The sequence below is a fragment of the Poeciliopsis prolifica genome, unplaced genomic scaffold (genome assembly GCF_027474105.1).
Source record: "Poeciliopsis prolifica strain line A6 unplaced genomic scaffold, Auburn_PproV2 SCAFFOLD081, whole genome shotgun sequence".
In the NCBI taxonomy this organism is placed as follows: Eukaryota; Metazoa; Chordata; class Actinopteri; order Cyprinodontiformes; family Poeciliidae; genus Poeciliopsis; species Poeciliopsis prolifica.
In genome coordinates, this window is record NW_026562456.1 from 907,498 (window position 1) to 933,606 (window position 26,109).

Genomic DNA, 26,109 nt, shown 5'->3' on the forward strand with positions numbered 1-26,109 from the left:
GTCAGAGGTTGAGGTCGACTCCTCTTGTGATGAACTGAATCTCAAGTCAAAACGAAACCTAAGCCACCACAGACAGTTATGTTTCTGTTTGCTGTGAAAAGGTTGTCGGTTGGTTGGTGGGTGTGGGAAGGTCTTAAATATCAGAGATTAGATTATGGAGGAGGGGAAATCCAGGAAAATTCACTTTGAATGTATCACATTGGCTGCAGCTCTGAGCTGGAGGCTGGAGGCCAAACGTCAGTGGAGTTCTGTCTAAATGAAGCCAAAATGTGCAGGCAGGCATTTCTGGTTCTTCACTATTTTGATTCAATCACTTTGTTTAGCTTTACGGGCCCCAAAAAGGCCTCATCTGGATTCAGTTTGGTTTGTTCTGTTGAAACGCTACAGAAAAGCTGCTTTCTCACACAGCTGCATCGCGCAGCAGAACAGAATCCTTCTTCTTACTGGACAAACATATTCATAGAAATAAAAGCAAATTAAAAAGTTTTAGCTCTTTGATATTTTAATCTTTTCACAACTGAAAACATTTTTAAATCTTTGTCCATCAATTTCACTGGAAAAACATCAAATCTTACTGAGTGATTTTGTTCAGTGCAAATATCTGAGCACATGTGAAAAAAGACAAAACTAACTTACAAGTAACTCTGGAGCCAGGCTGCAGGGGGCAGGGGGGCACGACGGCCGGGCTCAGCCCAGAGAGGAGGCACAGGGCCCCCATGGACCCACCATGGGGGCCAAAGGTCAGGTGTGATGTGAGCTGGGTGATGGCGAGGGAGGGGGACCTGGCGGTCCGGCCCTCGGTTGCAGAGGATCGGACCTCTTGGGAGGCGGAACGCCACGTCTCTGGGGGGGAAGAGCCAGAGCCGGTTCCACTGTCAGATTATTCAATTCATAATATGGTAAAAACGTCTCATTATAAGCGAAATAATCTGCCTTTTCTTGACAATAAAAAGGACTTATTGACTTATTGTGTTTAAAAGTTACTTGTAAGTTATTTTCTTATTTCAAGGTGAACTAAAATACTTGTGCTAAAAAACTGGATCACAAAGGCTGAGAAAAACTTTGTTTTTTGACAAATTGTGTGATTTTATAATAATGACACAATTGTTTTTATGCACTTTCATTTAAAAACTGGTTATGATCTGTAGATGTTTGGATTTTTAATTTGATTTATGTTTTGTTTATTTCTTCACTGATCATTTCTCTTGCTCTCCCAGTTTATTCCTTGTCACTTCAGTTCGTTTATTTGTGTTTTAGTTTATTTAATGTCTCTTTCTGTTTACTCTTTTTATTCCCTCTTCTCTCTAAAACTGTAATATCAATATAATCACATTTGTTTATGGGCTGAGGTTGACAGTCCGAGTCCCTTTGTGTGTGTGCAGCTGCGACTCGCTCCTGTTGCCAAGGAGATGATGGTATCAGAGAAAACAGGAAGTTGTGGTTTCTGACTTTATTTTTCGCCAGGCTCTGATGCAGACAGAGTCCTGGGTAGTGCTGATGTCTCTCCTCTGCTTTTTATGGCTTTAGAGTCAGAAAGTCAGAAACTATCATGTCCCTTTGGGGTTGCTAGGTAACAGACAAAGTTCTGCTCTGGTTGCCAGGTGACGGACAGAGTTCCGTTGGGGTTGCTAGGTAACAGGCGAAGTTCTGCTCTGGTTGCCAGGTGACGGACAGAGTTCCGTTGGGGTTGCTAGGTAACAGACGAAGTTCTGCTCTGGTTGCCAGGTGACGGACAGAGTTCCGTTGGGGTTGCTAGGTAACAGGCGAAGTTCTGCTCTGGTTGCCAGGTGACGGACAGAGTTCCGTTGGGGTTGCTAGGTAACAGACCAAGTTCTGCTCTGGTTGCCAGGTGACGGACAGAGTTCCGTTGGGGTTGCTAGGTAACAGGCGAAGTTCTGCTCTGGTTGCCAGGTGACGGACAGAGTTCCGTTGGGTTGCTAGGTAACAGGCGAAGTTCTGCTCTGGTTGCCAGGTGACGGACAGAGTTCTGTTGGGGTTGCTAGGTAACAGGCAGTGCTTGTTGATTTGTGACTGTAGGTTTTTGAAATGACTCATTTTCCAAACACCAAAAAACATAATATATATATATATTTTATCAATAACTGTATTGCTGATTATTTTATTGTTTTTACAAACAGTAAAATCCCACATGAAGATTTTCCAGCCTTTTTTTCTGCACTGGTTTACAATATTTAGAGTCTGTGATATTTTGACATTTGCAAACAAATTTTTTAATTCAGCTTAGTTTCAAGCTATTCAGATGCTAAAAACCATGAAAATAAAACTTTGTGCGCTGTCCTGTTTCATTTCATGCTGTCTTGATGAGTCTTGACGTGTCAGAATGTAAACCTTGGGGCCGCTCGTGCTGATTGGCTGCTGTATTTCCACTCAGACTCTCTGCAAGATCTCTTGAACGTCACAGCCAAACTGCATCCTGATCGACGCTCTGCTTCTCCTCTCCTGTGGCCAACTGAGAAGAAAAGATGGGAAAAATAAACGGATGCCTCAAGTGCCTTTTTATCTTCTTCAATGTGCTGTTTCTAGTAAGTACAAGTTATTCTCTAAAACTTTTTCAGGTTTCAAAATCTCTAAAATGTTAATATTTAGTAGTAGTTACGTTTTCTAAAAACGTAACTACTACTAAATATTAACATTTTAGAGATTCTTGATTCTTGATGAACAAGAATCAAGTTTTTAATTACACAAAATGACAAAAAAATAGAAAAGAATGTTTGCTTTTTTATTATTTTGGAGTTTTAGACTTCTTTGAACATTTGCTGTATTACTTGTATCATCAGTCATTTTATATCAATTATTTTGCATTGGAAAAATATTAAAGACTTTAGTTTTTTGGAGTTTGGAAAATGTAAAAATTTTTCTTAATCTACTTTTAAAACTATTATGTTTCTGAAAAACGTGTAATTTGTATAGATTTTAGTGGCAATGTAATTATTATGGTTTAAAGTTACATAAGATAAACAGAGAACATGATGTTCTGAGTTGTAACTTGTCCAGCTTGAGTCCAATGAGCCACAACTTCCAGTAACAGAAGCTGTGCGTGTGTGTGTGTGTGTGTGTGTGTGTGTGTGTGTGTGTGTGGTGTGTGTGTGTGTGTGTGTGTGTGTGTGTGTGTGGGTGGGTGAGGGTCCTGTTACTCTCCGCCCATTGGACCCTCCTGTAGTTTTCTTTCTTTTTTTTCTTTTTTTTTTTTAATCATTTCAATCTGGAGAGACTCACACAGAGAAGAAAATAGCAGTTAGAAGATTTAATGATAGAAATTCTTTGGCGCTCGGGCCGGCAGGAGACTGTGAGTCGCGGATCACCGCAGGCAGGACATCAGCTCGGCTGAGCTCGGCTGAGCTCGGAGAGTCTGAATCTGGGTGCGGAAGGTCCTGCAGGGCAACCATCAGGACAGAGGTGGTCGACCCCGCGGCTTTCGAAGACATTCCTGGATGACGATTGGCTGAAGCGGTGTGTTGCTCCAGACCTGATTGGCTGGTGATTGAGAGACGAGTCTCCCAGCTTGAATTTTCGCCTAAGCTCCATATTTCAGTGTTGAAGACATTTTGTTCTTTCAGTTTCCTGTCCGACAAAACGGACAAAAAAAGAGAGAAAGAAATAAGAAAATTTGGAGTTTGACAAATCTTGGAGAAATCTTGGAGAAGTTTCAAAAAGTTTTTTGGTGCAAGAATGAAACACAAAGGTTTAAAAAGTGAATTTATAAAGTTTTTTGAAACTGTTTTTGTTTCTTTAATTAATTAAATAACAGAAAGCTGTTTCTCCCCCGCGTCTTTTTGTCTTTTTTTTGCATCCTTCCTTCCCGCATTTTTCTGAAGCTGCGTCATTTCAGACAGGAGGCCATTTTCTGCTCTCTGCCGCCCTCTGGTGTCCTGCAGCTGAAATTACAGACAAACTAAACTATTAATCCCCTAAAACCATCCAGGATTCTTATTGTTTGTTCTAATTATTTATTAATAAAACAAATAAAAAGATGGAAATTATGTTTTATTTATGATTTTGTCATCAATTTTTTTGGCTCCTTTCATATGAGCAACTTTTTTGTGAATTTCAGATGAAGCAAATATAGTTTGATTTGTTCAATTCAGTTTTTCTTTCTGTTCCAGGTCGTCGGATGTGTGATGATATACGTGGCAGTGCAGGCCACTGCTTCTTCAATCAAGGTAAACTATGAAAATATCATTCAATTTAAATTATTTGGGTAAAAGTCTGAAATATATACTTTCTGTTTAGATAAGATAAAAAAACCAAAAACAAGTAGTTGCGTCTAATCCTGTGCATTAATGCAATGACAAACAACCTGAAGCTAGACTCCAAACCAACAGGGGGCGCTGCAGAGCACAATGTGTTTCACACAATGACAATTGACAAATAGTTTTGTCATTTCACAAAAATAAAGTAGCAATAATACAGAGCAAAGTTGTAGTATTACAATAATAAACCAACATTTGTGACTTTATTCTTCTTATCAAAAATCTCCTGTAGCAGTCTGTGTTACAGTAAATCTGAAGAAGCCTCTTACTGGAGAAGCCTCTGCAGTGTTTTATTTTTTACAGCGTTTCATATCTTTTTTAATCCAGTGTTTTATTTTTAAATTTCTTTGACTCCAACTGGACTGGATACATTGAAGAAAATGGAATGGATCATTTGAAGCTTTGCTGTGACTCGTTTTTTGCTTTCCAATTGATCAGATGTCGACATTCGGAGGCCCGAGCATTGGCTGGATCTGGGTCATCACCCTCGGCATCTTCGGCATCTCTGCTCTGGGAATCTTCGCCGCCTGCTCAGAGAAGGAGCTTTTCCTCAAAATAGTACGTAGAAACGTCTGAATCCTACAGAAGCATGACATCAGCAAACACCAGCTGAACTTGTTTTGTGCAGTTTGCAGGTTTCATGGTGATTGGGATGATCATCATGCTGATCTTTGGGACGGTTGTGGCTGTTTTGAGAAACTCGGTAACCTGCTATAAACACCAACAGCATCACCAACTTCAGTTTGGTTTTATGCTAACAGAGTTTTGTTTTTTATCTCTTAGCTGAAACAAAGCTTTGAGAGTAAATCCAAAGAGTTTGTCGAGCCCATCATGAACGATGAAGAGTCGCGGCAAATGCTGGAGGCCTTCCAAAGCTCAGTAAGACTAAATCTGAGTCCTTCAGACTGAATGTTCCCAGATTTGTCTCCAGTAAGGCGTGTGTGTTTGCAGGTCAAGTGCTGTGGCCTGGTCAGCGCGGACGACTGGGGCAAAGAAATCCCAGCGTCCTGTGAATGCAAAGACACCAACGGACTGTTTGGAAGGACAACCTGTAAATCCAAACCTGTGGTACGAATTCAGGGTCATACAGAGGGACTTTTATTTCATTTTAATATTTTATCAGCTTTATTTTTATTTATCATTTTATATTATTACAATTATTTTAAATTTATCATATATTTTTAACATTTTTAATTGAATTTTATTTATTGATTTTTAATTTTAATTTATTAATTTATGACAGTTTTTTTGTAGAATTCTCAAATCTGTATTTCATGGTATTTTTGGTTTCTTCTCTACATCCTGGTTACAATATTGTGTTGTTTTGCTGCAGGGATCCACCGGACCGGCTCAGATCTACGCCGAGGTATTAATTCAGATTATCAACATTCTGCTCTCAACAGAAATTTTCCAAACCTAAAACTCTCAGAAGTTTTCTAGAAAAAAAATTCTGAGTTTGAAATGCTGATAATTTGATAGATAAAAATCTGACAATTCCTATAAAGAACTTGTAATTTTTCTAGGAAAAAGTGGAAATTTTGATTTTTTTTTAAAAGTTGGCTTTTTTTAGAAAAAAATTGGAAAACTTCCGTTTCAAAATTGCACATATTTGTTTTACAAAAAACTTGGAATTTTTAATTTTCTAGAAAACACTTGGAAATATTCTTAAAAAGATTTAAATATTAAAAATTTTCTTTAAAAAAATTCAGAAATGGGAAATTCTTTCCTAGGAGAAAATTTCCCACAAATTCTTTCCAGAAAAGAATTTTCTAGAAAGAATTTTGAGAAATTGCAAATTTGCTAGAAAAACAGAACATTTCTAGAATAGAACTTGAAAATTCTCAAGACAAGGCGATTTCTGAGTTTCAAAAGTTGTAAACTTCTGAAACCAAAATTCTTTTCTGAAAAGAATTCTGAGATTAATCAGATTTTTTTTCTATCCATTTTTTTTTACTTTTCAAACTGAGACATTTTCTTGTTTCTTCTAATAGTATAAAATGTTCAACTTTCCAAAATTTCCACCTTTTCAAACTGAAGAATTTTCTTGTTTTTCCTAAATAATTTCAGAGGTTTTATTTTTTTCTACCTGAACGGCCCTGATAACCTGTCGAATGTTTCTCTCCTCTGCAGTCCTGCAGTAGCAGCATCTTTTATATCGTGGACATCATATTCAAGATCTCCCTGGGCTTCCTGTTTGGTTTCGCTGTCACTGCAGTAAGTCCAAATGATATTTTAACTGATCAAATTATTTCTTCCCAGCATGTGGTTGTGCAGCAGAAACTATGAAGCAACTTTTAATAACGCCTGGATTTGGCATTTCAAGGCTGCAGCTACAGTTTTCTGCCAACAGGTGGCAGAGTTTCACAATTTATTGTGATTTAAACAAGTTTTTAAAAAGATCAATGGAGTTTTAGTACTTGGGCAAGAAAGACAAATAAATATTTAAAATTAAGAGAATACAGTCATAAAATGATGAGAAAGTCGTGATATTACCAAAATAATGGCATCATACTATTTTGAGAAAAAGTTTCTGGTAAAAAAAGAAAGAAAATATTTAATCTGTTAACATATCTGTGTCCTGATCGCTGATGATTTCAGCCACAATTGTTTTTGTCTAATAATTGTTATTAAAATCGCTAATTTTGTTGGACTAAGTTGGAAATATCTGCCAGGAGTTTCATGATGTGAATTGCTCAGCATGAAGGAAAATCATTCTCAGATTATATTATCTGGTAACAAGGTCATAATATAATGTCTGATAATAACATTTCCACCAGATACATTTTATGTTAATGAGATGTAACATAAAACGGTGAATAAAAACAATCTCAAAGTTGATGTTTCTACATATTTGAGGTCAATATGCATTGGGGGCATTAGAAACTAATTTATTGCTTATTTCTTGATGCTTATTTCTTTTATTTTTATTTATTTATTTTATGTAAAGCACTTTGTATCAGCTGTGGTTGTTTTAAAGTGCTTTATAAATAAAGTTGGTATGGTAAGCTGATCCATGTGAGCTAATTATGGAAGCATGTCTTAATTTTTGAATTTGAATCGTTTCTCTGTGCTTCCAGCTGTTGGGCCTGCTGATCTCCATCCTGATGATCCATCAGATCAGACGTCACGACAGCATGGGAGGACCGTCCATCGCCATGAAGGGTTACTGAGGCTAACCTGACTGTTAGCATCGGAATGTAACCAGCGTCTCTGGTTTTATCACCCAGGGATCCAAATCCTCCTGGACGAGATGTCTTCTTCTCCTTAAGAGTTTATATCACTGATTTTTGTATGAACATTTATTTTTTTACATCGTTATGTTTTTGTTGCTGAATTGTATTAATCTGTGCAACACAGAAAAAATCTGAATATTTCCATAAACCTCAGCTGGGAGGTGAAAAATATTTCCAGACATTAAATTTAGGAAAACTACAATCATGGGATTAATTTCTTATGCATTTTTGGGTCTGAAACTTGCTAACGACTTTTTATAAGTTGGCAAAACAATCATTAAAGCAGATTATATGAAGTTTTCAGTAATTTTAATGGAATAATTTCACAAGAGAATGACTTTAAAAGTACCAGTAACATTTTTACAACTATTTTGTCATTATTTTGTGGGAAATATTGTCTTTTTTATTTTCTTAAATCATTTTCCACAAATTTCTACAAAATCTATCCACCTTTTTGCAAAATTTGTATATTTTCTATATTTTAAAACCTAAAAATGTAAATAAAGTGGTGGTTGTTTAAAATTTCCAACAGTAAAGAAGAAATATTAATTTTATTTTTGAAGCATTTATGGCCTCCTTGGATTATTCCTGCAGACCCGTAATCTGGACATTCGCTGAATAAAACGAGACAAATCTGGGCAAAGTCTGGACTAATTATGTCAATAAATGTTTTAAACTCCATTATGAAAATGATGTTTAAATGAAAAAACAAAACATTTCCATTATATTCTGTAAAAGTATTGCACTTTTTTTAATAAAACAATATTTCCACAGATTTATTTGATATTGTGTTGAATCTAAATATTTATGACTTTTTACATTTACTTTTTGTTTAATATAAATGGATAAACTACATGACTAAAACCCCACAATAATCTAAAATATTTTATGGTTTGTTGCAATTCATTAGTTTTGGGAAGCACGTCTTTATTTTGCATATTTAAAAGTCAAATTCAGTTTATTCATATTTCCAATTTCAATGTAAAACTGAAAACATCAGTTTTTCAAAATTATTGTAGCTTTTATTTAATAGATTCACACAGAGAGAAAATGTTTTAATTGCTGCTCTGAAACTTATTTTCAGATAATATTTCTCTGATTTTTGTGAATAAATATGCATATTATTGCACCTATATGTGAAAAATCAGTAATTAATCAGAGTTGTATTTATTATATTGAGCCAAACAAAAGTAATTTTATTAATTCAGTATTTTTAGCATTTATCTACAAAAAGGCAAGAATATTAAAAAATAATTGGAAAAAATGCATTTATTGATCAAAAATGATACAAAAATTTAAGTTATTTTCCTCCATTATGATTTTCTATTGATTGGCTTCTTGAACCTTTAGTTTTGTAGAAAATGTAACATCTCTGTGCTGAAATGCTCCACAAACGATGTGGAAAGAGTCAATGCTGAACGTCTGAGGATCATAAAAATGACTCAATAATTAAATCTAATCTTCCTGATTATTCAAACAAAACAGATTCAGTCAAACTAAGGAGTACATTTTTGATTCACACTGAGTAAATTAGTCAGTTATTGCTGTATTTTGATCCATGAAAATGGAAATAATGCACATTATTCCTGCTAATAGCTGAAAAAGGAACAGAGAAAATATGTATTAATCCACTTGTAGAGCAAAATATACAGAATAGAAAAACATTTTACTAAACTTTACTTCCTCTCTTTCTCTGAGGGTTTCTTAATATTGTCACTCATCACCTCAACTTAATTTAATATATACAACACACAGGTCACTAATTATATAACAATGTGTTTTATTCAAACAGATGTAAGAAAAAGATATGAGGACGTAGATCTTTTGTCTTGAATTACAACACAATGTTTCTTCAAATAATAAAACTCAAGTGAAAGCTGCTGTAACTTTCTCTCAATTAGTTCCTTCAGAAAATGAATCTGGTGACGTTTTCTCTGCGTTTGATCGTCTCTGTTTGCAGCAGCAACATTTCATTCGGGCTCCATGTTGCACTGCTGTACTTTCACTTTCTCTTCTCTTCTCTTGTACATTTTGGTTTTGGGTTTAGATGAAATTGTGTGAAACTTTGAAACACAAACAGGTGTCAAACACAACCTCAGCAAACTGTGACGATAACAAAAAATAAAACAAACAATCTTTAAAATAAAAGTTACACAGTGCAGCGTTCAGTCCCCAGCTTTGCCATAAATGAAACGATGGACTTGAAGAAGCTGATCAGTTCTGTTGTTTTTGTTGTGATTTATTGACTCCGCCCATTTTTGTTGACTCCACCCATTTTCTGTCTCCTCTGCTTTGCTCATTTGACCAACATGAGGTTTTAGTCAGTCTTAAAAAGTCCAGAAAAATTATAAACTGTTAGAATCACGTAGGAACTTGTTCCACTAACCAGAAAGTCACATTGTAAATAACTATTAAATGGTAAAATTATCCTTCTTGTTCATTGGTCCAACAGTGACACCTAGTGGTTGATTTGTGCTTTTATTTTGAAGAACAGCAGATTTCTTCTTCGTGTATTCCTGTTTTCGCTAACCACGATGAGTGAGCGTTGGAGCCTGAAGGAAACCAAAGAACATCTGAAATTAGCGCCCTGGGGAAGCAGAAGGAGGTCTGGACATGCGCAGTTGTGATTTGTGATCAGACATTTTTATTTAAAAGCAGCTGAACGTCAGTTGTTTATTGTTTAGAAACAAAACTGTATACGCTGACGAACCCTAACCCTAAATAAACATAAATGTTCACACAAAATGCGTTTTGTGTGAACATTTATGTTTATTGATACAAGAGTTAAGCATGCCCAACAGTTATGTATCTTTTATTTCACGCTACAGTTTTCACGGTGTCTGACAGGAAAAGTCCAGATTAAACTGCAGCGTTTGGAGCGACTGGCTGTTTAATGGAAGAGGCCGCGACCCTAACCCTAACCCTGACCCTAACCCTAACCCTACCCTATAAAGGTGAGGATTTTATGAACACCCACAAATTACATATAAAAGTATTTTTCAAAGAGACAGACACTCATGTACTTTTATACAAAAAGTAGTTTTCACCCACAACATACATTCAGAGGCCTAGTAAAATCACAATTAATGAGATTCAAAAGAATTTGTACGAGAGAGGAAGATTTTATGATTGCAGTTAAAATACTTTTTAAATCATTAAAGACCAGGGGTTACTCTAGGACATTTTTAAGGTCCTGTTTAAAAACATTTCATGAAAAGGGATGCAAAACACAAAAACAAATCATTCCAATTATAACACAATATGCAACAACCAAACAGATAAATCACATTCTGAAAAATAATTACAGACGACTCATTGAAGGACGAGAATTATTAAAAAACTTTAATGTTATTTCGGCATATAGAAGAAGTAGGAATTTAAAAGACATTTTAGTAAGAGCAAAGCTACAAGACATTCATGAAAAAAGAGGCCATTATTACAAAACATATTTAAAAATATAAATTTTGTAAAAAATCAAACAAATGGAGAAATATTTAGAGTAAATCAAAGTTTTGATCCGCAATCAAGAAATTGCATATACATTATTATTTGCTCAAAATGTGGAAAACAATATGTTGGGGAAACAAAAAATACTTTAGCAACACGGATTTGGCAACATAAGTATAATATTATAAGAAAAAAGAGACAGAGACGGAACTGGTTCAACATTTTATTAATCATAGTTGGAACTCTTTAACAATTTCAGGACTTCAGAGTAATATATTATGGACAGACATGGAAAGAAAAAAATGGGAAAGGAGATGGATTTATAAATTAAACACAAAGAGCCCATATGGATTAAACAAAAAATAAACAAATGAACATAATTGGATATTAACACCAAAATTTCTTAAAACAATTTTTTTAACCCCTACCTTTGGCTGTTTCTAATCTTAACCTTTGACCTTTTTCTAATCCTAACCCTTTAACCTTTCATAAACCTTACCACACCTCTTTAACCTTTGACCTTCTCCTGATCCTAACCCCTTAACCTTTCCCTAAACCTAACCACACCTCTCTCCTCTTTCTTTTTTCCACCTTTACTTTGACCTTGACCTCCTCCTAATCCTAACCCCTTAACCTTTCCCTAAACCTAACACACCTCTTTAACCTTTGACTCCTCCTGATCCTAACCCCTTAACTTTTCCCTAAACCTAACCACACCTCTTTAACCTTGACCTCTTCCTGATCCTAACCCCTTAACCTTTCCCTAAACCTAACCACACATCTCTTCTTTTTCTTTTCCATCTTTATCTTAACTTTAACCTTTTACCTTTCCCTAAACCTAACCTCTTTTCCATCTTTACTTGAACTTTTCTGATAACAACCCCTTGATTTTTCCCTAAACCTAAACCCTTGACCTTTTGACCTTTAACCCCTAGTCTCATTTCTAACCTCAAAATTCTTTCTCTAACTTCTTTTTCTCATTTCCTTATTTCTTTGTTTACTTTTTTATTTATCATTTTTTTAATTTTATTTTTTATAAAAACATTTTTTTAAAATATGGACAATCAATTAAATTCATTTTTCATTGAGTTAAAATCTTAATTTATACTAAAAACAGTTTAAAAATGGAAATTCATACAATACACAGAAAAAGGAAAGACAACGAAGACCAACGTAGGGGGAGGAGCCTCCAGGAGGAGGAGATTATATATAGGAGAGCAGTGCTCATTGCTCCACTCATTGCTGAGTAGCCAGAGGAGCCACAACATTTGGACCGAGCCTTATTTAGTGTGCCTTGCCTGAAGAAGACCTACTGAGGTCGAAACGTCGCTTTTGGCACACGTTAGTTCATTGAATTAAAAAAAATACAGACAAAACAATTTTTTTCAAACAATTATTTTTGGATTCATTTTTTTATTTCATTTTTTCACTTTTATTTCATCCTTCTAAAAAATATAAAAAGAATAAAAAAATTCATAAAACAAATAAATCACTAAAAAATTAAAAAATCTTTCAAAAACACAATAACAACCTAGTAGATAATAATAATACATAAACATATATATATAAACATAACACATATATTTCATATTTTATTGTCTAAGTAATAAAGCCTAGTGGGCTACGGTCTTTAAAAAAATAAAAACATAAAACACAAATGATGTGGCCAGGAGATGACTGGCAGGTGGTCCGGTACGGGAGGAGACGCAGGGAGCGTCCACCTGCCGAACCACGATTCAGTGGGACGTGGGGAAGGAAGGAGCGTGCACCTCCTGTCTTCAGTAGAGGACAGGCTCAATCCTTTGTTCCTAACCCTGGCCCTAACCCTGACCCTGACCCTGACCCCAACCCATAGCAGATTTATCTTTAACTCAGAACTTAACCAGTTTACAGGTTTGTTTGTTTCTCATGAGCATTTTTCTGTGAAACTGACTTTTTTACTTCTTCCCTGGAAGCTACCATAAGACCAGGATACTGGTTTTGTTATGATCATGACTAAGTGCAGAAATAATGTGACTGCATGACATTATTTTCCATTTTCCATCCAGAGCAGTCGATGTCTTTGTCTCCAAATGTTTGCATATTTTGATGCTGGTGTGAAACCACATTCAGAGCCTCACACTTTATTAATTTTGCTCTTTACAGCTTTAAACTCTGTGAGAAAACATTTAGAAGCAGCACATAATACATTTGATCAAATTTTAGAACTAAATACAAAAGAGGTTCATTTGGAGAACAAATGTTTAAAATCAAGTTGCTCTGACAACAAACAACCGTTTTGCATCTTCCTGTATTTGGTCAGTCCTCCACATCCCAATCACATCAATTGTTCTGTGAACTGACCTTTGAACTTCAACTTTTATTCTTATGAAGTCTCTTTGCCCTGCTGTCCATAGCAAAAGGCCACCTATGCTTCTTCTTGATGCTATTTAGCTAAACATCAGCTAAATCTTTATGAAGATGAAGATTGTAATTGAAAAACCAAACCAGCAAATGGTTAAACCGCAGAGAGATATAGAAAATAGTTTCTGGCTCTTTGTTGACACTTCCTCACTGAGTGGCTGCAGATTTGCTTCATCTGCTGAAACGTTTCTGTCACTGATCAAATTCTCTGCAGACGGTTCAACGAGAAGCTCAACCTCAGCACACGTCTCTGCATTTCAACTGCCTAGTCAAAGTAAGACAGAAAATATGGGGGAAATTAACCAATGCCTGAAAATTGTCTTCATCGTCTTCAATTCTTTGTTTACAGTAAGTAAAATAATTTTATAAGTTAAAATAATTTTTAAAATGATTGAAAAATCAGCATTTTGAAATAAAATTTTTATCAATAAATTGTTACTTTAATCCTGACTGCAGTTATAGGTGATGGACTTAATTTGACATTAATTAATTAATGCTAAATTTAATGAATTTTCCATTAACCCTAACCCTGTAATTAATTTAACATTAATTAAATCTTTTTAAGTCCAGAATTCTTTAGTTGAGGTTCAAGTTTTATTTTGCTCTTTAGTGTTTAATGCAGAAATTACAAATATGTGAGAAAACGGCCATTTTAAAAATATTTATCCAAGAATCTACCATAAAATGTTACATTTATGTAAAATCAGGTTATTTGGACTAATGTGGTTCAAATGCATCCTGTGTTCAATCAGTGCTGTTTCTGATAATCCAGCCAGGAAAGACTATTATGATCTTTATACATTTTTCAGTGTTTTTATGATATAAATAATAATAATTGTTCTTTCCTTTTCTTGTTCTCCAGTGTTTAGGGGCCTGGATGATATACCATTTTTTACGTGCCACCATCGATGAGTCCGAGGTAAAATAGAAAAACAATTCAGTTTAACAAACGATCAGAGGAGGAAAGGGAACCATCTCTTCACGCAGACCTGAATAGCTGCGGGTCACGTTCAGCCTGCTGTAACGTTTTTGCTCTTTTGGATCAGATGAGAGGAACGCTGGACCTGACCATGATCGGGGGTTGGATTTTTGCCGTTGGCATCTTTGGGATCTCCTTGCTTGGGAGCCACGCTGCATTCACTGAGAATAAATGCTGCCTCACAGCCGTGAGTACAACATCATTCAGACAAATGAAGACTAAATTAAAATGAATGATTAAAAATTAAGTTGATGGACACTTTGACAATGTATATTGTTTTCTGTGCAGTTTGCAGTTTTCATGGGGATTGGATTGGTCATCATGCTAATCTTTGGAGTTGTTGGCATTGTTTTGAAAAAACAGGTAATTCTAAAAAGTTGATGTGGTTCAGGAAAATTAACAGAGTTCAGAAAATAGGGAAAAACTGGGATTCTGCAGGCGCAGGGATTCCTGACGGCCGTTAAACCACAGAGTTCGGCGCATCCAGTCACTCGATGACAATAAAATTAACCTGTTCATTTCTGTCAAGTGTCAGAAATATTCAGAATATTCAACACAAAACGCTGAATATTCAGAACACCCAGATGTCTCTGGAATGACAACAGCGCTTGCTTTCCGTCCACACCAACAGCCTGCAACCCATAACCTAATAATCTAATAACCTAATAGCCTAATTATTATTAATAACCTAATAACTTAGTAACTTAATAACCCACCTTCTCTTCTTCAGTATTGCAGAGAAACTGAGAAGGAATGCCTTTTCTTCGACATTGGCATTGGGGTCAATTTCGGATTTGCTTTTGTTGCTGTAAGTTTTGGTCGTATTATTTTACCTTCATCTTTTTGTTCTCCTGTCTCTTCTGACCTGTTTTTCCTCTTGTTCTTCCAGATGATGGGCTTGATCATTTCCACTAACATGATTAATCAAATTAATCGTTACGACAACGGCGAACAGCCAGCTATTGCAATGACCAATCAAGAAGCTCAGAGACTTGACATGTTTATGAATATCATTTCAAATTTTAGTTGAACTCCATGTTTGTTGTTGATTCGCTTCCTTCTCAGGTTTTCTGGTCTTTTTTCAGCCTTAGATTTGACTCACCTGAGAAATGAAAGTAGGCCAAGGATGGAGCCTTGAGGAACCTCACACATAAAATCCAGAAGAATTTCATGCTTGTCAAATAAATTGGTAAAACCAAGAAGGATGTTTTTAGTCCATCTTTGACTTGAACATATGAGAGGAACTCTTCCTGTTTCAGTGTCTTTGAAACGTTACATGGTTCACTAACAGCTCAAAATACTTTTATTCAAGGGTCAGACTTTAAGATCTGCCCAGCTGAACCACAAATACAGACATATAAAAAAGTTTGGGCCTGTTGATAGATTTAGTTTTTGATGTTGCTGTAAAAACCACATTCAGAAAAAAAAATAGGTCAAGTCGCCGTAGAACAGAAGTCAGAGTTAATCTTTTCTGTTTACAGCTTTTAACTCTGAGAAAACATTTGGAGACAGTACTACATATTTTATTGACATTTAGTACCTCTTTTCTTGCCAAGTCTTTAAAAAAAAACAGTTTTTCTTGAATATATATTACAGTACCATTTATATATGAGACACCAAAATTATTTAAACTCAGTCTTTTCATGTTTGTTTAAAATATTCTAATCAAATTGGTAATGAGATGATTTAATTGTTTGAAAGAGTCTGTCACTGATTTATCAATTAAACACTAAATAATACATAGTTAATAGTTAATGGGCAGCAGCTAGTTACCCATCATTACCGTCTGAAATATGTTTCATTCTAACTGATATTTGCACACATCTGGTTTGATATCTGGCAACTTTTTTAACTTGGTTTGTTAAAAGATCAGAGCCTGATAATATACATGTCATGTAAAAAACACATCTGATGTATATTGCAACATCTTTTCTCATATCTTTTCAGCACCAGAAGGTTCCGGACACATGGACAACGTAAACTTTTGCTCCAGTTTCAGAGACTAAGTTCGTTCTTGGCCTGTTTGCTTTAACTGAACTCCAGTCAGTTTGCCTAGTGGTTCATTGGTGGAGAAGTAAATTAACTCTGAAAGAACTCTGGTCAGTTGCAGTGAACTCTGAATATGTGAACGCCAAACGAACTGGAGATCACTGCAAAAGCAGGAAGTGGCATTCTGGGTAAATGCAACCAAAACAAACATGATATTTAAGCACAGAGTGGAAAAAATGTCTCGTGGTCTTTAGCCAAAGACTGAGGAGAAATCCTCCAACTGTTCAACTCTGATGCTGCTCCAATGTTCTTTACATTTTGTGTCATTTCCTCCAGTGGTTCTTGGTGCAGCGCCCCCACAGGTGAGGACTGAAAGTTAGAATATGTTAGAATTTTTAAAGCGTTTTCTTGATTTGAAAGAGAATCACAGCAGCTGGAAATAAAGCATGTAGCAACTTTGGAGCCCAATCAAACAGAGTCTACTGGATTATCAGGTGTGAAAACATCCAAGCACCAACAGGCAGAAGGCCTTTAAAAAGGAGTTTCTGCAGCAGGACATCGTCACATGTCCTGCAGCCGTGCAGGACATGATCTCTATCGCCAAAATTCCTCCTCAGCTCCTACTTCTTGACTTTTTGCAGATTTTTGGATTACAGGCAGATCTTTTAGCTGAAGAACTTCTCAGCCAATCTGACCTTGATCTTGTGGTTTGGTTGTTTTTACTCACAGATCTCAATGTGTGGAAACCAACGTGTGTTATTCAAGCCAGCTGCTCCTGTCTTCTGGTTTACCACAGTCGTTTCTGTCTCCTTTACGACTCATTTTACGTTCCGTTGACTATCGCACTGACTGCACCATCTAACAAGCATTTTGAATTAACATGATTGACTCTGAATCTGGGTCGGCTGTGGATGAGTTGGTTTTGGTCTGATGACATGTTTTACAGTCCAAAGTCCCGGAAGTTCTTTCATTTTCCTCAGAATCCTTAGAATTTTACAACAAAAGAAAAACTCTGACAAGAGAAATTAGCAGGTTGAACAAAATGTGGAATATGATCACGACAATACTGACATTAATAACTATGTGTTTATATCTGCTTTGTTTACTGTTCTGTTCAATGTTTCTTCAGTTCCTTTACTCTGCTGTTTTCTGTTGTTATTTCTTGTTTCTGAGTTTTATTTTCAACCACAGCTTTCATAAGCTGAATTCTGTGCAGAGGTTTAGTTTCTCCTCTGCTCTCATTGCTGCTCAGCCGATCCTTCATATTCTAACATATTCTAACTTTCAGTCTTAGAAAGTATCTTTCCTATCCTAATCCCAGCAAAAAGCCAGATAATTCCTTGTTCTCTCCATTAAGATACTATTTAGCTAAAGATTAGGGTGATGGCAAAGAGGCCTTTCATCCTGAAAGGCTCAGAGTTCTTTATCAAAGATAAAATGTCCAAATACCAAAAACATGAAAAAAACTACTCAGTAATAATAAGACAGGTTTTATTGCTTTAAAGAAAATTCAAGTATTGTTTGGTAAGAACATTTTGGAAATTGAAATTTGTTGTAAAACATAAATTAGAAAAAAAATGTCAAACACAAAACAAAAAGTTGGGAAAAGTTTAAAAACTGTTTTTTCTTTAACTCTTCATTGTCCTTCAGTTTGTATGAAACAAAGCAGATTTTTGATTTCTGGTAAAACTGAAGTTTAAAAGCAGGAACCAAAAAACAAACAACTGAAGTCAAACCGTGATACTTCCTCGTTCTGGTCGTTGACAGTTTTGCTGACTGGCTGCAGATTTTCCCTCTGAGTTGAAACGGTTCCCCTCATTGATCAGATTGTCTGCAGGCACAGCAGCATAATCACCTTCGTCTCTGTACAGTTCAGTTCTTTCTGTCCCTCAACTGTCTAGTCAAAGTAAAACAGACAACATGGGGAAAATTGATGGATGTCTGAAGGCTGTTTTCTTTGGATTTTATAAGTAATTTTTTATTTATGTGGAAGATTCAGATAATGTTCTTTTCAAACAAATCAAATATAAAATAATTAATGAGACCAGCAGGGAAAAAATGACGACATATTTAGATTTTTACTTCTTAATTTTTCAAAACTACAAAAAATAAAGAGTGAAACAGAAATAAAAATGACAAAAATATTCACTTCCTGTTATTTTTGTGTGGTTTATAGTGACATATTTGTGCTTCGTAGATTTTATTATTCAAAACTTTCCTTCCCAATTTTCTGATGCCTAAAAGATAAATTCCACTAAATTTGTGTTTTTCTTTGCATTACGGTGACAATTTATTTAGTTATAAGAAATTTATTTGCTTTTTATGTCAGTTCATTTTAAATTGAGTGGATTGTAGGAGTCACTGCATATCCTCGATAAAAATTAATCATTTATCAAAGAAACAGTTTTTTCCAGACATTAAAATGTCACTCTCATCTTGACTGTAGTTTAAATATTTGGATTATTTTTCTAATATCAAATATTTTCATGTCCAGTTGAATCAGTTTAATTTTTAGCTCTGCATCGCCCTCTAGTGTTTTAATGTAGAAATGTGACAAGTAGAGAAAACTAATATTTTTAATTTATTGAAAAATGTACCATGAAATGTTAACTGAGTAATGAAATGTGAAATGCATCACCTGCATGGTGCAAATCCACACTGTCACATTTCACTGATGCTGATATTGCAAGTTGAAAAGATTATTATCAATAATAGATATTGTGTTTCCTCTATTTTTTTTGCAAATCTGAAGGAGAAGAAAATGTTTCTTTCTGTTTTTTCTTGTTTTTATTGACCTGTGCATTCCTGTTTTCAGTGTTTTGGAGGCATGTTGATCTACGGACTGATTAAGCTCAGTTCCAGCAACTATGAGGTAAAACACAAAACCAATAGTTTACTGTGCTTTATTTGGACTAATGTTTCATTACATCCTGGAGACGTAAACTGTTAACGAGGAGTTAAACTGCAACCATCCTAATAATTCATACAATGGAGGGAAAACAAATAAACTGGATTGATAAGCCTCGTGTTTTTGCTCTATGATCAGATGGAAGGGATTGACACCCCGAGCATCATCTGGGTCTGGGTGTTTGCCATCTGCACTGTCCTGATCTCCTTGCTGGGGGCCCACGCTGCGCGCACCGAAAGCAAATGTGGCCTCAAACTTGTATGTACAGGAATCACAACATTTACACAAATTCTAATTCTAAGTTGATCAATAATAATTATTGTTTCTTTGCAGTTTGCAGCTTTGATGGGGATAGCAATGCTCCTCATGCTATTCTTTGGAATTGCTGGCATTGTTTTAAAAAACAAGGTAATTATTAAAAAGTTAATGTGATGCAGGAAAATGGACAGATGTAAGAAAACATGTGAGTCTGTGGCGCTGCAGGCGCAGCGATGACTGTCTGACGTTAACAGTCATCCAGTCGCTGAAAGAGCAACCAGGTCACACACAGTTACAATGAAATCAGCCTTTTTATTTCACCTCTGGTTCGGACCAATAGCAGGACCTCTTCCTGTATGGGGACGTCACTGGGTTACTGCTATGCAACCCATTTCCTGGTGTTGGTCAGAAAATGAAATCAGCCATCAGTTTTCTGGGTCTATTTTATCAAATCTCTTGTGGAAATGCTTTTACACTTTCAGCCTGTTGTGGTCCAGCAAGGTGCTGATCTCACCTGTGGAAAAACAACGGCTTCTTTGACGTTCCACTGTAAATCCATAAAGGGAAGCTGGTTGTTCATAGATCACATTTTCTGCTGCTTGATTCTTATTCATTTTCTTTTTTATAAGTTACGTTTAATTATCCTAAGTGGAGAAGCAGCAGCTCCTCCTCATGTCTCTTGTTCACATCACAGCTGAACTCAAATATCACCAAACTGACACAATTATAAAAATGAGGCAGAAAATGAGCAGGCGGTCTCCACTGATACTGATCATTACAATATCCCAATGACAAAAAAATCACATCTTTAAGTGTTTTGTCTGGTTTTATGTAATTGTGTTTTCTCTTGATGTTCAGGAGATGGAAAAGTTTCGAGACCCTGAAACTGCCAAGGAGTTATTGAAAGACAATGAAAAAAAAAAGTTGCTGGAAACCCTGCAAGGACATGTAAGACTAACTGGCTCCCTCTGGTGGTGGTTCAGAGGAAGCACAGACAAACCTTTTTAACAAAAACAGTGATGAAAAATGATCACATTAAAATGAAAGCATCTGCAATTCTTTTGTTTCAGGATGTATATTGTATTGTGGAAATATATAAAATCCCAACAACTCTCCTAATTTTAAAGTCTGGTGTTTCAGCTTCACTGTTGTGGATGGAGTGGAGTGGAGGATTGGGGTCCAGACGTCCCTTCATCATGTCGCTGCACATCTTCCTATGGAGCAGGATGTACATCCAGCCCACAGGTGAGATCACAAAGGTTTAGTAATTATTCTTCTGTTAGAAAAAACACTGATTATCACCAAATCTTGTTGTCGTTTCCTCACAGGGATCATCTGTCTACTCCAAGGTATTCAGTCAAGCAGATTTCGCTTCATTTTGTCAGATCTCAAGGGTTTGACCCATAACTTACTCTCAGCTTTCTGTTTTCAGTCCTGTGGTGAAATTGTTGGGGATTATGTTGAATATTTCATGAAGATTGGTTTATGCATCTTTTTTGGATTCGCTTTCGTTGCTGTAAGTTCCCATCATTTCATCATCTAAACAATCATCACTGCACAGCAACACGAATCCTTCCAGACTGAAAGACTTGAGAACCGAGACAAAAATGTTTTGCTCCTAAATTTCTTCACTTTCATTGTGAAAACTTAAATTGCATCTCTGTCAACAATAACTATCGTATTTTTTCGTCGGCTGAAACGTTTAGGAGAAATCCAACAGTAGAAAAACGTTTCTGCTCAGCAAACCCAACAGTAAGACCAGAACCTTCCTTCTGTTCTGACCGACCGTTTGTCCATTTGTTCTTCCAGATGATGGGATTGATCATCTCCGCCAACATGATTAATCAGATCAGTCGTCACGACAGAGCAGGAACTCCAGCTTTTGCAATGGGAACTTATTGACACCCTGATGGGTTTTATGTCGCTCAGATTCTTTCTTTTTGATCTTTATTTTTGCAAAAATGTTGCCAAATAAAATGTTTTGCAAACATTTCCACACTTTGTGATGGATCACTTCTCTAACACACCTGAACCACATAAACATACTCGGGTGAACTTTGCACTTCCATGAACCGGACTCTCCGGACGGTCGGGTTAATTTATATAGATATACTTTATACTTTATTAATGTAGGTTTTAAGAATAATCCAGGAATATTTCTTCACGGACAGTACATCTGGAACAGGCTGGGTAGAATATATATAAAACCTTGTAATTTGGTTGTATATAAATGAATTAAAATGAAAGTTTATTTTCTTTAAATTGACATTTTGAGCTGCACTAGATATCAGAAGGTTATGGAAACCAGAAGTTTATCGGATGAACTGATTCTATGTTTTAGTCAATGCAGACGTTCATTTAAAACAATGCGGATTTGTTTTTTCATTTTTGCCATCGAGCTTTTAAAAATGAGTCAAACTTTGTGCTGTGGTGGCGCAGGTGGGGTAATTAGGGGATCAGGTGGGGTAATTAGGGGATCAGGTGGGGTAATTAGGGGATCAGGTGGGGTAATTAGGGGATCAGGTGGGGTAATTAGGGGATCAGGTGGGGTAATTAGGGGATCAGGTGTTCCCGTCGGGTCAGGAGATCCTGAATGACTCAGCAGGAACAGGGAGTTTCTGGAAACCAAGCCTCATAATGTGGGTAAACCGTTTAAAGCCTGCCTCTCTGTTTTTGTTATTTTCAGCACTTTTGATCTCAAACTGTGGCTGATTGTTTGCTCTCAGTGCTAAAGGGAGTTTTTTGCTGTGTGGTGAAATGTGATTGTTTCTGTTGAGTTGAATTATGTATCTTTAGATCTTCTGCGTTTCAGGCAGATTTTCCCTGTTTTCCTGATTTCTGCTTTACTCGGAGTCGGTTTGGGAGCAGTTGGTCTCCTAGAGGTGAAGTTGGGCTGTGAATGAGACTGTTTTGGTTTTGTTTGCCTCTTGGCTGTTTGGGCTCCGGTTCTGCCCGGTTTGGCCCGGTTCGACCCGCCAGCTTTTCTCCACAGGTGGGCTCAAAGTTTCTGCTGCAGGTTGTTTCCATGTCTCTGTGGAGCTGCTGTTGCTGCTGCTTATCAAAAATACTGCTAACTGAATATTGAATATTACTTTGCTTGATGCATCAATGATGAGCTTTAAAAGGAAACAATAACACATCAGCTGTTATAAACGTGGGCAAAACTTTGACAATATTCCTCTAATCTCTGAAAAACACAGTTTCGCGATGTTTACATTAAATAAGAGGCAATAAAATCACATGTAAATATGTATGTTAACACCACAAAGTTATTAAAAAACAAGGCTTGCCATCAGACCACTTCCTGTTGTCGTCTTCTTAGTGGTTTGCTCCAGTAGTAACTTCCGGTTTTTGATCATGTGACTCGTGTGACGAGAAAGTATTTCCTTTGCAGTTTTGTGAAATAAACAGACAAAAAGCCGCCTTATCCTCACACACCGCGACTTTAATCTGGTGTTAAAGTCGTAACGATACGACTTTATTCTTCTACTTCTCATCATATTGACTTCATTTTGCTTTTCTTTTTTTCCTATAGACTTAAAACTCTGTCAACACAAAATACCAAATTGCAGTTGGCAAATTCACACAGAGACAAAAACCCTCATTTCTGGAGACAAAACTCAGAGTATTAGGAGTTTTGATCAGGATTGGAAATCTCCAATTCTGAGCGAAAGTGAAATTTCTGAATTAAAAATATTACTAGAAGATTTTGAATTTTTAAAATTTGTAAAAAAAGAAAAGGCTGAGATCCGATAATAAACCGAACCGTCGGGTTTGACTCGTTTGGTTTCTCTGATTTTGTATTTTATGAACATGTGCAGCTCAAACTGAGGGAGGATCAGTTTGATTTAAAACATTTTTCTGTTTTTGTTTTGTCACTGTTGGGTTTTTTCTAGAATTGGCAAAAAAATATTTCATATAAAGAATATTTTATATCAGTAAAAAGCATGAAGCATTACATTTAAATAAAATATTTAAAAAAATCAAATTCCCTCCAAAATCTAAATTTAACATGTTTCAATCTAAAATAAAAGGTGGTGAGCGACTCTCCATGACCGACCGCTAGATGGCAGTAAAAGCCAGAAAAACAGCTGAAACCTGAATGGAGGACGTTTGTTTCTAAGTGTCAGATTTAACTGAGTGTGTTTTAAGTTGATCACTCTGTGATGTGATGGACGATCTGAACGCGGCGCCTCATCCTCTCCTCTTTCTCATCCTCTCTTCTTTATCATCTCCTCCTCATCCTCATCCTCTCCTCCTCTCCTCCTCTTCCTCCTCATCTCCTTTTCCCCATCCTCTCTTCTTTATCCTCTCCTCCTCCTCCTCCTCCTCTCCTCATCCTCCTCTTCATCCTCCTCTTCATCCTCTCCTCCTCATCCTCTCCTCTCCCCGCTGCCGTCAGCTCAGCTGCTGCTCAGTGAATCCGTCTTTGTTTGGGTTTTGTGCTTCTCAAACCTGATCAGACTCAGTGGCAGGGAGGCCTGGACTCCCTGCTGATCCATCTGCTCCACAAACAGTTTCAACAATTAACAGCAATTATCTGGACTTTGCTAGAATATTAAATTTAAGAAATGGGGAAAAAAGTCAAATTAACTTTTAAAACCAAATTGTCTTTAAGAAAAAGATTTCTGAGGCTCCTTTTCTTGCAAATTTTTTACTTTTGGACATTTCTGAGTTCAAAATTAGAATTTTTTTTTTCCTGTTTGATTCATCATCGTCGATTTGTGGCTTTCTCTTTGAGCTGCAGCCTGTTTGTATTTCTGCACATTCAGAGGAAATGAAGACTTGAGCAGCAATGGCTCCCGTGTCTTCGCTGTTTGATGGGTAAAGAATCTCCTGATGATTCAACAAATACCTGGAAAAAAATCTCATTTCATCACCAGCAGAACCAGAGCCATGTAATGGAGCCAACAGGCATGATTAGTATTAATGAATCCTCAAGCATATGGAGTCAAAATGTCTGCCAGGAAAAGATGCCAACCATCAAGAATGCATGAAATTTCATTGCCAGTTTGGGTCAGACGTTGATTAATCCCTGGCGTTCCGGTAATAAACGTGGATCTGAATTTCAGGAGCAGCAGAAATTTGAAGACATTTTCTGTTCTCAGGTCAGATTGAACGGCCATTAACCTGCCTGCTAATGGTGAGCATTAACAAGGAGGAGGATGATCTGCACTCATTTAAATTAATTTCATGCCGTCTCCAGCAGTGAAGCGCAGAACCGTGGAAATGTTTTTGATATTTCTTTCCTTGGAGCAGATCTTGATGGTTTTGGAGAGTTGGCCAGAAACTTAAATCACTTTCTGTCTTTCTTTCCAGGCAAATGATTTCAGTTGTTCAGAATAAAGAGGGTTTCAAAGTTTTTCTTGAGATTTTGGATTTTTTCTCGCCACACATGGATGCAACGTCTCCCAGGAAAATCATCCAGGTAAACGAGGCGCCTTGAGATTCTCAGGAGGAAATTGGGACAAAAATGGCAGAAAAATCTCAGTTTTCCTGCGAGATGTGAAGTTATTCACCGTTACTGCATGGACAGTTATGGAGCAAAAATGGTAAAGTTTTTATGTAGCTTCAATATTTTCCCAGATTTAAATTAGAATGTTTTTTACTCCCTGGTATTCATGGAGTTTCTTTCATTATAACTTTTTCTGGATGAGAAATTATCCCAGAAATTATTGCGATAAACTGTAATATAGTTATTATAACTTAATAATGCAAGAACATATTATTGCAGATCAAATTCTCATGAGCATTTAAGCCTGGAAGACATTTTAAAAATCCCAAATCAACAAAATTTATTATGAAGCCATTATAAACAAAATTGTCACATTAAAATTACAAATATATTTCATTGGAAATGGATGTGAAACTTGATTCAAAACATTTTTACTGGTTAAAAAGTGAAACTAGAACGGCCCAGTCAAAGTCCAGACCTAAATGTGATCACTGCTGTCTAATTGTTCTCCATCTGATCTGGGCAAAAGTTTTGCACCAGACGTGCGAAGCTGGAATTAAAACACATTTATTGTCACGACTTCCAGATTCCAGCAAATATATAGAATTAATTGTATAAGTTAAAATAATTTCCATTTGCATGATTTATTGTTTTTCTTTCTACTAAAAAATTGGATGATTAAAACTCTTCAGTTTGGTGTCTTGGTCTCAGCTAAACTTCATAATTAATTTTACTTATTATTTATTATGGATATTTAAAGTATTTTCCATTATCAGTGTGAAATATTCAGTAAAATTGAAAGTTTAAGTATCTGGTTTTGTTTTTCCAGCATCGTTGCTTTACTTTAACAATATTATAATTGATCACAATAACTTTTGAGACTATTTATCGTCCAGCCAAATGTGTCGTGACAGAGAAAATGTTTTCTCTGGTTAGCAGCAAAAGCAGATTGAGTTTCCAGAAACAACAAACTTGGCCTCCGCTGTTGTTTCATGTTCTGTCATCATTACTGATAATCATCAGCCAGGCGGAGAGAAAACAGCCGTCTGTCTGCTTCTCCCATTTAAACCGTCGCATGCACAAACTAAATGACAAAAAGGCCGTCGCTAATATTCAAGGTGTCGATGCCGTTATAAATTCACAACATTAGTGCAGTCGTTAAGAAA

The 26,109-nt window shown here is 36.2% G+C and overlaps 2 protein-coding genes across 2 annotated transcripts; both read left to right on the plus strand.

The window, feature by feature from the left end:
- Positions 1–2,404: 2,404 nt before the first annotated feature.
- On the plus strand, positions 2,405–8,279 carry LOC129352896 (23 kDa integral membrane protein-like). The gene is made up of 9 exons (XM_055022103.1): positions 2,405–2,543; positions 4,125–4,181; positions 4,710–4,829; positions 4,900–4,974; positions 5,055–5,150; positions 5,223–5,339; positions 5,605–5,637; positions 6,402–6,485; positions 7,349–8,279. The coding sequence occupies exons 1-9, from the start codon at positions 2,484–2,486 to the stop codon at positions 7,439–7,441; spliced, it is 735 nt and encodes a 244-aa protein (XP_054878078.1). The 5' UTR covers positions 2,405–2,483; the 3' UTR covers positions 7,442–8,279.
- Positions 8,280–13,563: 5,284 nt separating this feature from the next.
- LOC129352875 (23 kDa integral membrane protein-like) lies at positions 13,564–21,452 on the plus strand. Its single transcript, XM_055022071.1, has 9 exons — positions 13,564–13,702; positions 19,138–19,194; positions 19,369–19,488; positions 19,564–19,638; positions 20,347–20,436; positions 20,629–20,733; positions 20,817–20,837; positions 20,921–21,004; positions 21,298–21,452. Exons 1-9 carry the CDS (start codon positions 13,643–13,645, stop codon positions 21,388–21,390), a joined length of 705 nt encoding a protein of 234 aa, XP_054878046.1. The 5' UTR covers positions 13,564–13,642; the 3' UTR covers positions 21,391–21,452.
- Positions 21,453–26,109: the final 4,657 nt, after the last annotated feature.

Bases quoted from the DNA above. Each gene is read 5' to 3' on its own strand.
- LOC129352896 (XM_055022103.1), top strand. From the start codon at position 2,484: ATGGGAAAAATAAACGGATGCCTCAAGTGCCTTTTTATCTTCTTCAAT. The intron at 2,544-4,124 runs GTAAGTACAAGT...TTTCTGTTCCAG, and splicing joins TCTTCAATGTGCTGTTTCTA to GTCGTCGGATGTGTGATGAT. The intron at 5,340-5,604 runs GTACGAATTCAG...GTTTTGCTGCAG, and splicing joins CCTGTAAATCCAAACCTGTG to GGATCCACCGGACCGGCTCA.
- LOC129352875 (XM_055022071.1), top strand. From the start codon at position 13,643: ATGGGGGAAATTAACCAATGCCTGAAAATTGTCTTCATCGTCTTCAAT. The intron at 19,489-19,563 runs GTATGTACAGGA...GTTTCTTTGCAG, and splicing joins GCAAATGTGGCCTCAAACTT to TTTGCAGCTTTGATGGGGAT. The intron at 19,639-20,346 runs GTAATTATTAAA...CTTGATGTTCAG, and splicing joins GCATTGTTTTAAAAAACAAG to GAGATGGAAAAGTTTCGAGA.